Source organism: Oryctolagus cuniculus, chromosome 2, assembly GCF_964237555.1.
Source record: "Oryctolagus cuniculus chromosome 2, mOryCun1.1, whole genome shotgun sequence".
Lineage (NCBI taxonomy): Eukaryota > Metazoa > Chordata > Mammalia > Lagomorpha > Leporidae > Oryctolagus > Oryctolagus cuniculus.
The window spans coordinates 173,841,861-173,856,271 of NC_091433.1; the positions used below are offsets into that span (position 1 = coordinate 173,841,861).

General features: G+C 47.1%; 1 protein-coding gene across 11 annotated transcripts in view; it reads right to left on the minus strand.

The window, feature by feature from the left end:
* Positions 1 to 14,411, minus strand: part of CLIP4 (CAP-Gly domain containing linker protein family member 4) — a 114,361-nt gene that overhangs the window by 50,091 nt on the left and 49,859 nt on the right. For all 11 annotated transcript variants that reach the window (XR_007918301.2, XR_011386722.1, XR_011386721.1 and 8 more), the window contains exons 8-11: positions 11,456 to 11,591; positions 7,612 to 7,752; positions 4,531 to 4,620; positions 2,950 to 3,093 (exon numbers count right to left, since the gene is read on the minus strand). Coding sequence is in view for 8 of the 11 variants with exons in the window: in XM_051843052.2 (XP_051699012.1) it covers positions 2,950 to 3,093; positions 4,531 to 4,620; positions 7,612 to 7,752; positions 11,456 to 11,591 (511 nt within the window). In the remaining 3 variants the exon portion in view is untranslated. The remainder of the gene's footprint in view (positions 1 to 2,949; positions 3,094 to 4,530; positions 4,621 to 7,611; positions 7,753 to 11,455; positions 11,592 to 14,411) is intronic.

Sequence of the window (14,411 nt, forward strand, 5' to 3'; positions counted from 1 at the left end):
CTTCCTGGTACTTAGGACGGGCCAGCAGGCCTCTTTGTAAAGGGCTAGGAAGTACTTTAGACTTTGCAAATCACGCCATAACGATCACAGCTACTCTGCTCTGCTGTCACCAGCATGAAGCGGACACAGACAATACATTAAAAAATGTGCACAACCATGTGCCAATAAAACTTTATTGACAAAAGTGGGTGGGTAGGTCAGCTATGGCCCATGGGTCATAGCCTCCCAATTCCTTTTCTTGTAAAATTCTACAAAGCTATAGTTCCCCTGGACTTAGTGTATATGATACATACAGGACTGTGATTTCAAGGTGAAATTGCTGTAAGGTGCCAATAACCCCAAAATGACTTCCTCATTAAACAGGATTACTGCCCACTCAGCTTGATCCAAACTAAACTGTGGAATGCCCAACAGTAAACATCACAAGTCCCAGAGAAACCCTATTGAGACAGCTGTTAGGCGAGCACACCTGCAGGAAAAGAGGTGGCCCAGAGTCCTGGCCCATCGGGACCCCCGTGGGATTGACAGAACTGTCTGCCGAGGTCTACACAGCCAAGAGTGAAGGGGTCCCAGCCCACAGCGGAGGGATGTCTGGGTCGAGGGTGCCACTCGCCAAGTCCTCGGCCCCCAGAGTCACTAATACTGGTATTCCCAGCATTTCACACCCCACAAAGTGCTTTTCATAAAAATTAGACTCATAAATAATAACTCGGGAATTCCTATGGTGCTGCGCTCACAGCTAGCAGGTGGCAAACCAAGACTGAAACCCACAACCTGTGGCCAGAAATTCCCTGTCTGTTCCCATGCTGCCAGCTGACAGTGGCCCACGCACGGACAGCAAGTTCACCCGGGGGGATCCGAGCGGGCCGAGGCCCTGAACGTAGGTGTGCTCCCCATCTCTCCCATTCTCCTGAGACTGACTTTCTTCCTCTGTCTCTAATTCTTTAACCCGATGCTCAGCCACCGTCCACAGCGTCCTCAAACGCATCATCTACGGGGAAGGTTGGGTGTCTACTCACTCCAGGACAACGTCCCGGGGAAACGTCTCTAGCGCTGCAGACAAGGTCTCCCTCCTGAATGCCTCCCATCCTCCGCCCTCCCTGTTCCCAGAACCCTCGTCACCCGAACTAGTATGGCTACGCAGCCCTCACGTTTACGAAAAGGAAAACAGGGGATGTATGTAGCCACACATAACTCTTTCTCATAAAAATTTTTAAAAAAGATAATCCCATGCCAACCTATAAACTTTTTTAAATCAAGTCAATGTCAAAAGTCCAAATGTTAAACACAGCAGCCCTTAAAACATAAATAAAATGAGGATAAAAAGGACTGCTGCATCCCAAAAAGACAGATATCAGGGGGCAGCACAGTGGCATAGCAGGGTAGAGCTGCCACCTGCAGTGCCGGCATCCCATATGGGCGCCAGTTTGAGTCCCAGCTGTTCCACTTCAGATCTAGCTCTACAATGGCCTGGGATAGCTGTGGAAGATGGCCCAAGTTCTTGGGCCCCTACACCTGCATGAAAGACCTGGAGGAAGCTCTTGGCTCCTGGCTTCAGATCAGCTCAGCTCCGGCCATTGTGGCCATTTGGGGAGTGAACCAGCGGATAGAAGACCAACCTCCCTCCCTCCCTCCCTCCCTCCCTCTTTTTGCCTCTCTGCCTTTCTACCTCTCTGTAACTCTGCCTTTCCAATAAATAAATAACAATATTTTTAGAAAAACCAGCTATCATGTTTCCCCTGATCCAAGGCAACTAACATAGTACCTGAAATGTAATGTATTGGAATGAAATGGACATTTTGAGATTCAATGATTATTTACAGCCCTTGTCTCTTCCATTGAGGAACAGTGTGTTCTTCCTCTTCATACTATTTATTGAACTCTTATACTGGGAGTAGCGCTCACTATATGATCATTAAGTATACTGAAAACAGATCTTTGTAAAAATTAAGAGTGGGAATCTGAGAGGGAGGGGAAGGAAGGATTGGACTGTGGGCAGGGGTTGGGGGGAGTGCTACTATGTTCCTAAAATCTGTATATATGAAACTTGTATACCTTCAATACAATTTTTAAAAATGTAAAAAAAAAAAGGCTTGCTGCCTCACTACACCTGCCCAACACATGTTCCTCACTGCATTAAGGAGAACTGGGGTGTGTGGGGGGGGGGGGGTCGTTCAGAGACTAAATACCCCAGGTCAACCATTTCAGGCATGATTTCCAGGTCTCCTACTTTTAGGTTCCCAAAGTTTACACTGATTACATCATTGTTGTGGCTGAGGGCATGGGTTTCCCTCACGCCTTCTGGAAGAGTATTTTGACAAAGGAAAAACTCCTGCCCTGAACATTTTCTATGGTAAAATATTGGTTCATATAATTATTAGAAACGTGAGTAAGAGAACCTGGCAGTTAATATGAGGTTTATTCTGAACCATTTCTGCCTGCATGCCTTCATTCCTTCCTGGGTCAGTTCACCCCACAGATAACTCAGCGAGCACGTGTGGATTCGGCAGAAGCCTGGGAGTGTTTGGTGCACCCTCCCATGGAACCACAGACGTGGGGGCCACAGCGGGCAGGCCACCAGCGACCACCTGGAACTGGTCGCCCTCCTATGTGGCCTTAAACAATGACTCGAGTGAAAGCAAACTGCTTTTTAAATATGGAGATGACACAAAGGCATGGGAAGAAGTTTGTGTGCAGGAGATGGAGTTAAGATGGGCTTAAACCACCGAGAGTGAGCCTGGGGACAATCAGTGGCGAGCCTTGCACCCGAGAGCGACAGGCAGAGCCCTGGCTCCCGGCTCGCGGCCCGGGGAGGTGGGGACGAGAGCACACAGCTCAGTCTGACTGCAGTAAAGGGTTCCTTCTACACATTTAAAAACAGCAAATCTACTTACAAAGAAACCAAGATAAAAAACACCAAGAAAGCCAGGTTGAAAAAGCCATAGATACCAGCACTGGCTCGCGAGGACAGAGAGGGGCTTTTGCTCATTGTCTTCTTGGTGCTGCCGCTGGCACTCAGTTTCTTGGCGTTGCTCTGTTTGTGCTCCAGAGAAGAAGTGGAGGAGGAGCTGCTGGCGGATCCGAGCGTGGGACCTGCCACGGGCGAGGAGAAAGGACGCATCAGAGCACGGAAAAGAGCCGGTGCACAGTACGGGGCGGTTCCAGGCAAGCCCTCCCGGAACGCTCCACTCGGCTTCCGTGGCTGTGGATTATCTTCGTGCCAGGTTAAATGCCTGAGCTCGCCCAAATGCAACGTAGCTTCCACGTGCACGATTTTACAACACAGGCAATGGCACTCCAAGGTCGGGATCTCATACAGGAGGTGCTGCCACGGCAAACCACGTAAGCTGACTTCTAATCTCACCACCAATCACTCACCTCCCACTGCAGATGGGACAGTAGAGTCCCATCTGATTCAGACAGAAACCAAAACACTTGCTATTGCTAGGTCCTAAGGTAACAAAACTTTAGTATTAAAATGCTTGCGGGATACGTGCCATGGCACAGTAGGTTAATCCTCCACCTGTGGTGCCGGCATCCCATATGGGAATCAGTTCTAGTCCCGGCTGCTCCTCTTCCAATCCAGCTCTCTGCTGTGGCCTGGGAAAGCAGTAGAGGATGGCCCAAGTGCTTGGACCCCTGCACCCGCATAGGAGATCGGGAAAAAGCACCTGGCTCCTGGCTTCGGATCGGCGCAGCTCCGGCAGTTGCGGCCATCTGGGGAGTGAACCAGTGGGAGGAAGACCTCTCTCTGTCTCTCCCTCTCACTGTCTGTAACTCTACCTCTCAAATAAATAAATAAAATCTTTAAAAAAAATGCTTGTGGATAAACTTAAGGCAAACAAGAACAGTCATGTTTGGTTCACCTAACAACCTGACAGCTAAAGGCAGCCTGCATATTTTCGCCAAGGCATCTGGACTACAGAATTTTCTTTTATTCCTTCTTTTCATCTAGCCCAGTAGTTCTGACATGTACTTAAGAATCAAAGTAGGGGCAAGGGCTAGCGCTGTGGTGTGGCGGGTGGAGCCGCCACCTGCAGTGCTGGCATCCCACACGGGCACCAGTTTGAGACCTGGCTGGTCCACTTCCGATCCAGCTCTCTGCTATGGCCTGGGAAAGCAGTAGAAGATGGCCAAGCCCTTGGGCCCCTGCACCCACGTGGGAGACCCGGAGGAAGCTCCTGGCTCCTGGCTTCAGATGGGTGCAGCTTCGGCTGTTGTAGCCAGCTGGGAATTGAACCAGCAGATGGAAGACTTCTTTCTCTCTCTCTCTCTCTCTACTTCTCTGTAATTCTGCCTTTCAAATAAATAAATAAAAATCTTTAAAAAAAAAAAAAGCAAAGTAGAAGATTTTTTTAAAGAATGTATACATGCTATTACCAGCTTCTTAGGGGATTTCCAAAGGTAATCGCTACTAGAATGAGTTTCTCCTACCAATTTAACCTCCAAGTAAGCTGCTTTTCTACTGTTCATTTTAAAGTCCTAGCAGTGAATCGTATTTTGAGAAACAGATGTTATAAACTGTATTACCATCTTTCTCTATTACGGTTTTCAATTCTTCACCAGGAGGCAATGAAAGTGTGGATTCAGAAGTAATATCTTTCTTTGATGTCATCAGTCCTAGGACACAGAAGCAAAAACACTTTTTCCAAGAGCCAATTTCGTTTGACATTAAACATAAAAAAATGTTTAAGTGCATGCATCCCTCATTATCAAAATCTTACCCACTTCTGAAAACATGCTGGATAGTAAATTCACAGCAGGGGTCAACATTTTACTTAAAGGAAAAAAAAAAGGAATGCGCTCCCATCTGAAAATCTCCATTTCTCCAAACATCACCACATTTTTAACTTACGTAACAGTCCACCAAGGATTTCTAAATAATATGAGACTTTTAAAGCACCTTGCCTAATTGTTTGACACTCGCTAATTGCACTCATTAGTGAGTGTGTTTGCACCATCCCAGCAGGTAAGGCAAACCCTATTACAGCTGAGATAGAGCTGCCGCACACTCGCCAGGAACTGTGAATAATTTACATTATTGCACTGGTGTGTGCACGCCAACTCATTTCAGCAAATTTTCTATGTAGACAATGAATGCGCAGCAAAACTGTTTGCCTACTGGCACAGCTACTGTTCATTTTAAGGGAAAGTTCAGGCAGTGAGAGGTCCTGCAGGGTCTGCCAGGGGGACAGCCAGTGGTGGGACCACCCCTCTGGGCATTCCCAACTCCCACAAAAATCACAAGGAAAAGAAAAAAAAGAAAAAGGTTTTGAACCATTGTCAGCCTTCCTAAGACTTCTACTTTCGGTTGTACAAAACTACATTAGCTATGTGAGAACTGTAGTGGACTACAGCCACTTATAAACCCCACTGGCCACCCATTCCAATCCCACTCACTTACAAAGCATTTTGGGTAAAGAATTGTGCGTGACGCACTGAGCATGAACAAGACTTAACGTGTGCCCCAGCGGCAGGCCTTTTCAGTTTAGAATCACAGGCACACAGGGAGCTCAAGCATAGTAGGACAAGGTGGCAATGGCGACAAGACAGATCAAGATGGCACTCTGGGCTGGATCCTCAGGGTGGCGCACGGGTCTTCCAGGGAACAGGAGAGGGTGGGGATTCTGGGTGGATCAAAGAGAGCCCTAAACGGGGATGCAGAGAACAGCGAGGAGTGGCTTCCCTGGAACAGGGTCCCTGGGAATGGGGGGGGGGGGGTGTCAAATGACACACAGGTGATGGTGACACCACAGGGCCACAGAGCCAGATTAGAGCCCTCTGCTGTGCTGAGGGGGCGGAGTGGGACCGACAGTTCCGGTTCAGCACACTCCTGCGACAGCATGGTCTGGAAGTACATGGCCAGGGGGTCCCTTTCTTGAGCCCCCTCCCTGCTTGGTGATCTGCTGAGACATTCATCAGGGAGAAGACGCCCCTTCTCGGAGTTCCAAGTAGAACCTGGGGGCTTTAGCTTCCCTGCTCTGGCACTCAACCCCCGGGGGCCGCGCAGTGAGAACACAGAAGGAAATCTACCAGGGACTCCACCCATGTGCCCATACTCTCTGCCCAGGGACAAGAGTTCCCCAAACTCAGGGTTTGAGGTGCCTGCCCCCCTCTGCTGCTGTTGCAGCAACAGGACTGCCTAGCAGCTGGGGGTGGGGAGGGGGCAGGCAAGACAGAAACCATGGTTCCCTCCTGGTGGTCTCTCATGAGAGGCCCTTCTCCCACTCCTCAGACCAGAAACAGAGAGCTTCTTGGGGGAGCTTTCTGTCCAAACCCACTGTGCACACCCAGGCTCCAGGTTAAAAGGATCAAAGCAACACTGCACCTGGAGAGAGACCTAACCACACAGGCACTGCTGTAAATACCTCTAGAAAAAATCACGCTGTCTTGAGACATTTTTGAAGGATCGAATTAAACGAAAGCTATGTAAAGTTCATAATTAAAAGACTGACTATGATAAAGATGTCAGTTCTTTCCAGAATGATTTAAGGTTTAAACGCAGTGCCAATTAAAACCTCGACAAAGTTTTTAGAAAGACACTTAACAGCTTATTCTAAAATTTATATGGGAGTGTGATTTATCCAGGCTGAGGAGCAGGCAAGACAATTTTCATGAATGAGGCAGGAAGTTTTCCTTGATAGCAAGATTTATTTTTTTTTAATCTGTAGAAATTATGGACTGCAAAGTTGATACATGGATATTCAAGCAGCCCACAGGAACAGAAGAGAAACGCCAACCAACTTTTGGACATGATCCTTTCATTGTGCCAGAGGCCTGTCTGCTTCAATTATTGATGAGTTAATGAGTATTTGTTGAGAATCTGTTTTGTGCTATGTGCTAGAGTTCCAAAGCAGAAAACATTCTCACGGCCCATGTAAAGTTTAAAAGTTTGCTGAGAGAATGAAAGATTTGCACAAGTAAAGCCGAGGACAAAGCCCAAGATAACAACTGAGTGGCATGGATTTTTTTTTAAAAAAATGTACAGAGAGTTAGAGAGTGAAGAAATTAAAATGAGCCGGGATAATCAGGGGCGCGTTCGGGAAGAGACAGGATCCCAGCACAGAGTGGCAGCGCCACCAGAGGCACAAGTCGAATTCTGCGCCCAGAGAAAGGCCACGAGACAAAGTGTGGAGGGAGGAGAGAGAACAGCGGAGGCAAACACGGGGCGCCACACTCAGACCCACAGTTTAGTGGTGGAGGCAGGAGGTGACTGCATCAAAGGAAGGCCTGTGACTGCCGGTGATGGCAGGCAGGACTTCGTCTGATTAGAAAAGGAAAAGTCACCAAACGTCCTCGAATGAAGGAAGCTGGCTGCACTTCACAAGATTTACTGGAGACACAGAACCAGCTGTAAGGTCGGACTGTGGGGTGATAAAGACGCAGAGACAGGAGGGGAGAACGGGAAGGGACAAGTTCCCTGAAACGACCCTTGTCACAGACAGGCCGGTCACCAACACAGAAGTTTAGAACACGAGACGCAAGCGCCTGCGTACACTCAGGTCTCACACAGGTCAGGGGAAGGAAGAATAAGGCAATCCCTGTGTTGGAAATGCCACCAAAGCAAGCAGAGACCCCAAAGAAGACGGGGAACCCTGGGGGGTGACCCACCAGTATTCACTTTGGACGTGATGTGAGCGACTTCAATCTTCTGGGACCGGATGAGAGGGATGGCTTTGGTGGAAGGACCATGTACTACATTCTTCCTTCGATCTTTCGCTTTACTTATCTTTGAAAGAGGTGCAAAGATACCTAAGGGGGAACACAGAATTTAAGTTAGTGCTGGACAACGAAAGCATTTCAAATAAAAGGGCAAGTACAGTCGCTTTGTGATATATAAATCTTCAAGTTCTTTTGTTCTAGTGTCTCCTGTGCTTGCCTTCACAGAGCTTACAATCTAGCTGTCAATGTAACAACACAGGTAATAGTCCAAGAACCACAGGAAAGATACAAGGTAACAGTTCTCTATTCTTTCCAAGCTACTGGCAAACAGCAATGTCCCACACAGTTAAAAGCCCAGTCTTCTGCATCACTTTATGTCTCCTTCAGGACTTGGATTTTCCCCCATGCTATAGCTTTCTATATCGTGTCTTCTCTCTCCCTTCCAGACCGCATGCCTTTCAGAGGCAGAATGCAAGCACCACCATCACTGTCCTCTGCCACTCTAACACAGCACCTTATACGACACAGAGACACAGCAAGCTCTGTGACCACAAAATCTAACACTTCCAAAGGGCCTCACCCTCAGTGCCCGAGGATTAGAAGCAACACAGTGCATGCTGGGAGGAGAGGCTGGGACAGAGGGAGGTGGTCGCCCACGGCAGCTGGGAGGACACGGTTCCACAGAAAAAGAACTTATCCAGGCGGCAGAACATGCAATATCCATTAGGACAGACAGACATTACAGAGAGTAAGTGTGCACTGTAAACACCAAGTCTGTCTGGCTAAGACATCTAAAAACAGAAAATGAAGCGCTAATAAGCAAACAAGGAGTCTCCCAAAAACTGATGGAAAATGTACACTCTCTGTTCATTCCATTTTTCCACGGATGTCTTGAAGTGCCCTGCTACCACACTCCTGCACTGAGTGTATACAAACAGCACGCACACGTCACGGCCAAAGCTTAACATGTTAAAAACAGCTTGCTTCAGAGCAGGCTCCATCAAAAGGGAGCGCTTCGTTAAAGCTGAAACATACTGGCTACAGCATCTTCCTGCTCATCCAGGGGTGCTTCCCTCCCGACTTTGGCCCCATTCTCCTCCCTCTGCTATCTGACTTATTTGCAATGTTCTTTTCTCTCCTGGCTCCTCCCTAGGAGGCTCTCCTTGACTTTCTATTGTTTTCCCTAAATTCTTTGGACATTCTCAGTCTCTGTCTGTCTCTGTCTGTCTCTGTCTCTCTCTCTCTCTCTCTCCAGCGTGATGGCAGTGCTGGTGAGGTGACAGCGATGATGCCTGCTATTGCAGGTTTGAAGAGAGAGATTATTTTATATTCTGGGAACATAAATTTGCATAGCCTTTCTGCAACACGGAACTCCTCACCCAATCCCCTTTATGCAATCAATTAATTATAAGGAAAGAATTATGCCGAGAGGTACACACAAAGCTTGTAAGTTTCCAATTGATTTTAAGATAGATTTCAAGAGCCAAAGCAATTTCTGATTTATCAGAATGTCCCCATTTCTATCTCACTACTATGCCACTGTCATACTTCTGGAAACAAATGATCAGAAAACGATCCAAGCGGAAGGAGAAGGTGGCACACCTGAACGTGGCACCAGTGCCACCCTGCTCCTACGTGTGAAGAAAACATCAGAGCGCAGCAGCGGATGGGTGAGTTATCGGCATCTATGAACTACTGTACCACTATTGATGAGCAAAGCAATAAAGGTTACAGAGCAATATAGAAAGGCGTGGAAAGTCAATCTAGAAAATAAAACTTCAGTTAGACATGGGAGGGCATTGTTACATCTGTGGAAAATGGTACGTGTGACATATGGAGACATGCTCAAAAACTGAAAACCACATTTTCTGAGGATGGCCAGACTATGATTTTGCTTGACTTTGGTCATTAATGAACAATGATGTTCAACAATATATTTTTTTCCTAATCTGAGGGGGAGGGTGGTATTTATTGCAAGATCTATCCAGAAAATTCCCCCGTGACCCAATGTATCGGCTGTATCTGTTTAAGACTGGGTGGTGCGCAGGGCACCTGGCTGCTCCATTATTTGTGCTAATCCAAGAGCTGACAGCACTTTTCTCAGATCCTAACAAACACCTGTATGCCTTAACTAAAAATAAATACACAAAGATGAATTACTTTTAAGAGAGCAATGACTTTCCAGATAAACAGGGCCCATTTTAACATACGGGTTCCACTCCAATTCTCCCCAGAATGTCACTGAAAGAAGCAATAAAAATGGTATATGCTCTAAAGAAAAAAAAAAACAGTAATAAAAAAGAAGAAAAATGCTAAAAGCTTTCAAGGAGGGGAAAAGACGGAAGCTCTGAGTTAGCAACGCTGGGAAGACCAACAAGGTGGCAGTGCCGAGAGACGCTTCCCACCGCTCGCACGCACACGCCCTGTGGCTGCTCAGCACCACTGCGCCCAGTGGGGTGGGCACCGCACAGACTCAGAGCTCCCCAAGCCTAACACGGTCCCTCTCAGGCCCTTCCCAGGGCAGCTTCGCCAAACTCTGGGGCAGGCAACAGCCTGTCAGCCTGTCACCTTCAGAGCACTGGGCGAGGGGTGGGCACAGTTTGGGGCACCTGCATCCCACATCCAAGTGCCTGGGTTCGAGTCCCAGCTCCATTCCCAATGCCAGCTTCTTCCTAACACGCACCCTGGGAGGCAGCAGCTGATGGCTCGCGTGGCTGGGTCCCTGCCACCCATGCGGGAATCCTGGATGGGGTTCCTGGCCCCCAGCTTTTTAAAAGTGTGGGTCCCATAGCTGGGGGTTGGCAAGGTGCTTCTGCCCGAGCAGTCAGAGCAAGGCTCACACCCTTCCCCTCACTGCTGCCCTCCAGGCTGGAAGATGTGCAACCAGGGAAAGGATGGCTCCAGGAGACTTTTCATCCCCCGGGAACACAGCAGAGTAAGGGACAAAGGCAGCCTGGATGCATATATCAGGGTGTGCTGCGTGCAGCACGCGCACGCACGTGTGAGAATGAGTTCCACTAGACAGGCGTCTGCGAGAAAGTGAAAGCATTGCCCCAGTCACGAAGGTGGCCTCACTCAGGATTTGTCAACTTCTGTGCAACGTCCAGAGCTCAGCGTTTCTGTGGAGGCAAAGTCTCTGCCTCTGGAGCTACCGTGGCTGAGGGCGGCGGACAGACACCTTCTCCCAGTCACCATCCTGCTCACGGCAAGGACCTCGGGCAGCCCACAGCGAGGGAGGGCTTCACTGACCAGACATCCGTCCCCGCTGTCGTCATCACTGGCCCCTCTCCCACCGCCTTCTGAGCTGGCCATGTTCTGTTCACACTGCCCTCACAGAGCACCTCACACCTGCTTTCTCCCCAAACCCCCAACCACCCTTCCCTCCCCTAATGTCGGCTGGCATCCTCAGGACCTCACTTTTAGCTGCTGAGAAAATACAAACCATCAAAAGGAAATTGCACACCTCCCCATCAAGTCTCTCCTTATGGTGGGGTGAGCCCTAACCAAGGCTAGCCTGGACGCAGAGTTCCATGCCCGCCCGCCCTCACTCCCTCTCTCCCTCCCTCTCTCTCTCCCTCTCTCTCCCTCTCCTCTCTCCCTCTCTCATCACTCTCAGCAGCACAGAGAAACACGCCATAACACTTCCTGTCTGTAAAACGCCCTCCCTAAATCCATATACCCTCATTGATCACATAAGCAACCAGGAGAAAAGTTTTATTTTAAGAACCATAAACAGAGTACAATGTGGTTATTTTCAATGAATTCTTGTTAAGTCAAAAAGTAGCCGCCTTACCATATTTGGGGGCACATTTAAAGTACTGGACTTTTCCAACACTTCCATTGTTTTTTCCTTCTGGTTCATCCAATTCAATGCCTGCCCACTGCCCACTTGCAAACTCAGTTTTTCCACAAAATCTTAATGTCCCAACCTAAAGAAAACATATCAGAATAGCTTTTTAGATTATTAGTAATTCCAAGTGTCCTATTCTTACAACTTTACCATAGAAGTTTAAAAAAAAAAAAAAAAACTATTCTCCCAAAGTAGACATCAGAAGGAGGAACATTAGCAAGAATAAAAAGGGACGTTAGATAATGATAAAGGAACAATTCATCAAGAAGACAAAAGGATCCTAAATGTGTATGCACTCAACAAGTGAGCCTCAAAACACATGGAGGAAAACCCATAGAAGTGAAAGGAGAATAAACAAATCCATAGATTACAGTGGAGATTTAAATACAGCTTCTCTCAGTAACTGACAGACCAAGGAGACAGAAAATCAGTGAGGATATAGAAAAACTGAAACCATCAGAAACCCACTTGACCTGCCATTAATAGAGTGTTAGCCATTCTACAACTGGTGACACTCCACCCAACACAGAATAAAAGCGTCAAACAATAAAAATCATACTAAACTAAAATCATACTAAAATTAAACTAGAAGTTATTAACAGAAATATATGGAAAGCTCCCAAATATTGGAAATTAAACAATACAATTCTAAATAACCCATGGGTGAAAGAGAAAAAAAATCATAAGGGAAATTAGAAAATATTTTCAACTGAGTGAGAATGGTAACGTGTCAAAATCTGTGGGATGCAGAAAAAGAAATGTTTAGAGACAAATTTATAGCATTATATGTTTGTATTAGAAAAGATCTCAAATCAATGACCTAAATGTCTACCTTAAGAAACTAGAAAGTTGGGCCGGACCTATGGAACAGTGGGTAAAGCTGTTGCCTGCAGTGCCAGCATCTCACGTGTGTGCCAGTTCAAGTCCCGGCTGCTCCACTTCTGATCCAGCTCTCTGCTATGGCCCGAGAAAGCAGTGGAAGATGGCCCAAGTCCTTGGGCCTCTGCGCCCTTGTGGGAGACCAAGAAGAAGCTCCTGGCTCCTGGCTTTGGATCGGCCCAGCTCCTGCCATTGCAACCATCTGAAGAGTGAACCAGTGGATGGAAGACTGTCTGTCTGTCTGTCTCTCTCTCTCTCTCTCTCTGCCTCTCTGTAACTCTGCCTTTTAAATAAGTAAATAAATCTTTTAAAAAAAAAAAAGGAATAGAAACTAGAAAGTGAAGCAAAAGGAGATAAATAATAAAGAAGTTGTAACAGAAAAACAGGAAGAGTGGAGAAAAAGCAATGAAACCAAAAAGAGATTCTTTCGCCAGAATAAAGATACATACACTTGCAGCTGGAGACCACAGAGGAAATTAAAGGAAGGAAGACACAAATCTAACGTCCATGAATGAAAGGGGGCCATTACTGTAGACTTCAGTCATTTCAAAAGTCAGTAAGAAAACACTATGAATGGGAGTGGGCATTTAGCCTAGGGGCTAAAACATCCATCTCCAACATCAGAATGCCTGGGTTCAATTCCCAGCTCTGACTCTTCACTCCAGCTTCCTGCCAAGGCAGATTCTGGGAGGTATCAGTGATGGCTCAAGTCACTGGGCTCCTGCCACCCACAAAGGAGACCTGGACTGTGCTCCCAGCTGCCGGCTTCAGCCCCATCCCAGCACCAACTGTTGCAGGCATTTGGGAAGTGATCCAGTAGACAGGAACACTCACGTGCTTCCCTCTTCTCTCTCTCTCTCTCTCCCCCTCTCACCCTCACCCTCACCCTCGCTCCCTCTCAAATATTTTTAAAATAAAATACTATGAAAAATTCTCTGCATAAATTTGACAAATGGGATGAAGTATTCCAATTCCTTCAAAGATCAAACTGTCAAAGCTCACAGCTGAATTGAATATTAAAAAATCTCAAAAACTAAAACTCCAGGCCCAGATGCCTTCACCAGTGAAGTCTATCAAGGAATTTAAGGGAAAAATTGTATCAATTCTATACAAACTCCTCTAGAACATAAAAGCGGAGAGACTGATTCCCAACTTATTTTATGAAATCAGTATCACCTTGATACCAACACCAAAGACATTATAAAAAAAAAGAAAGCTAAAGACCAGTTATCACTCACGAATACAGACACAAGTCTTCACAAAACACAGCAAGTCAAAGCCAGCAACACATAGAAAGGATAACACAACACGTCCAAGTGAGGTTTAAAATGGGACTGCGAGGCTAGATGCGATTTGCCCTATCAACAGACTGAAGGGGGGAAGGACTCACTAAAGTCTCTAGCAATTCTAACATTCTTTCTTTTTTTGCATAAATACATCTTGTATTTATTTCATCTGAAAGGCAGAGTTACAGAGAGAGAGGGAGACACAGAGCTGCAGTGATGGATCCCACGATAATTTTTTAAATTACTCTCAGCAAACCAGAACTAGTTGGGGGGCCGGCACTGTGGCGCAGTGGGTTAAACCTCTGGTCTGAAGCACCGGCATCCCATATGGGCACCAGTTTGAGTCCCGGCTGCCCTACATCCCATCCAGCTCTCTGCTATGGCCTGGGGAAGCAGTAGAAGATGGTCCTGGTCCTTGGGCCCCAGCACCCGCATGGGAGACCAGGAGGAAGCTCCTGGCCCCTGGCTTCAGATTGGCACAGCTCTGTCCATTGTGGCCAATTGAGGAGTGAACCAGCGGATAGAAGACCTTTCTCTCTTTCTTTCTCTCTTTCTCTCTCTCTTTCTCTCTCTCTCTCTCTCTCTCTCTCTGCCTCTCCTCTCTCTGTGTAACTCTGACTTTCGAATAAATAAATAAATCTTTAAAAAATAAGAAGAACTAGTTGGGGACGTCCTCGACTTGATCGAGGACATCTGTACAAAACCTACAGCTCACAAATATCAGTCATGAGGAT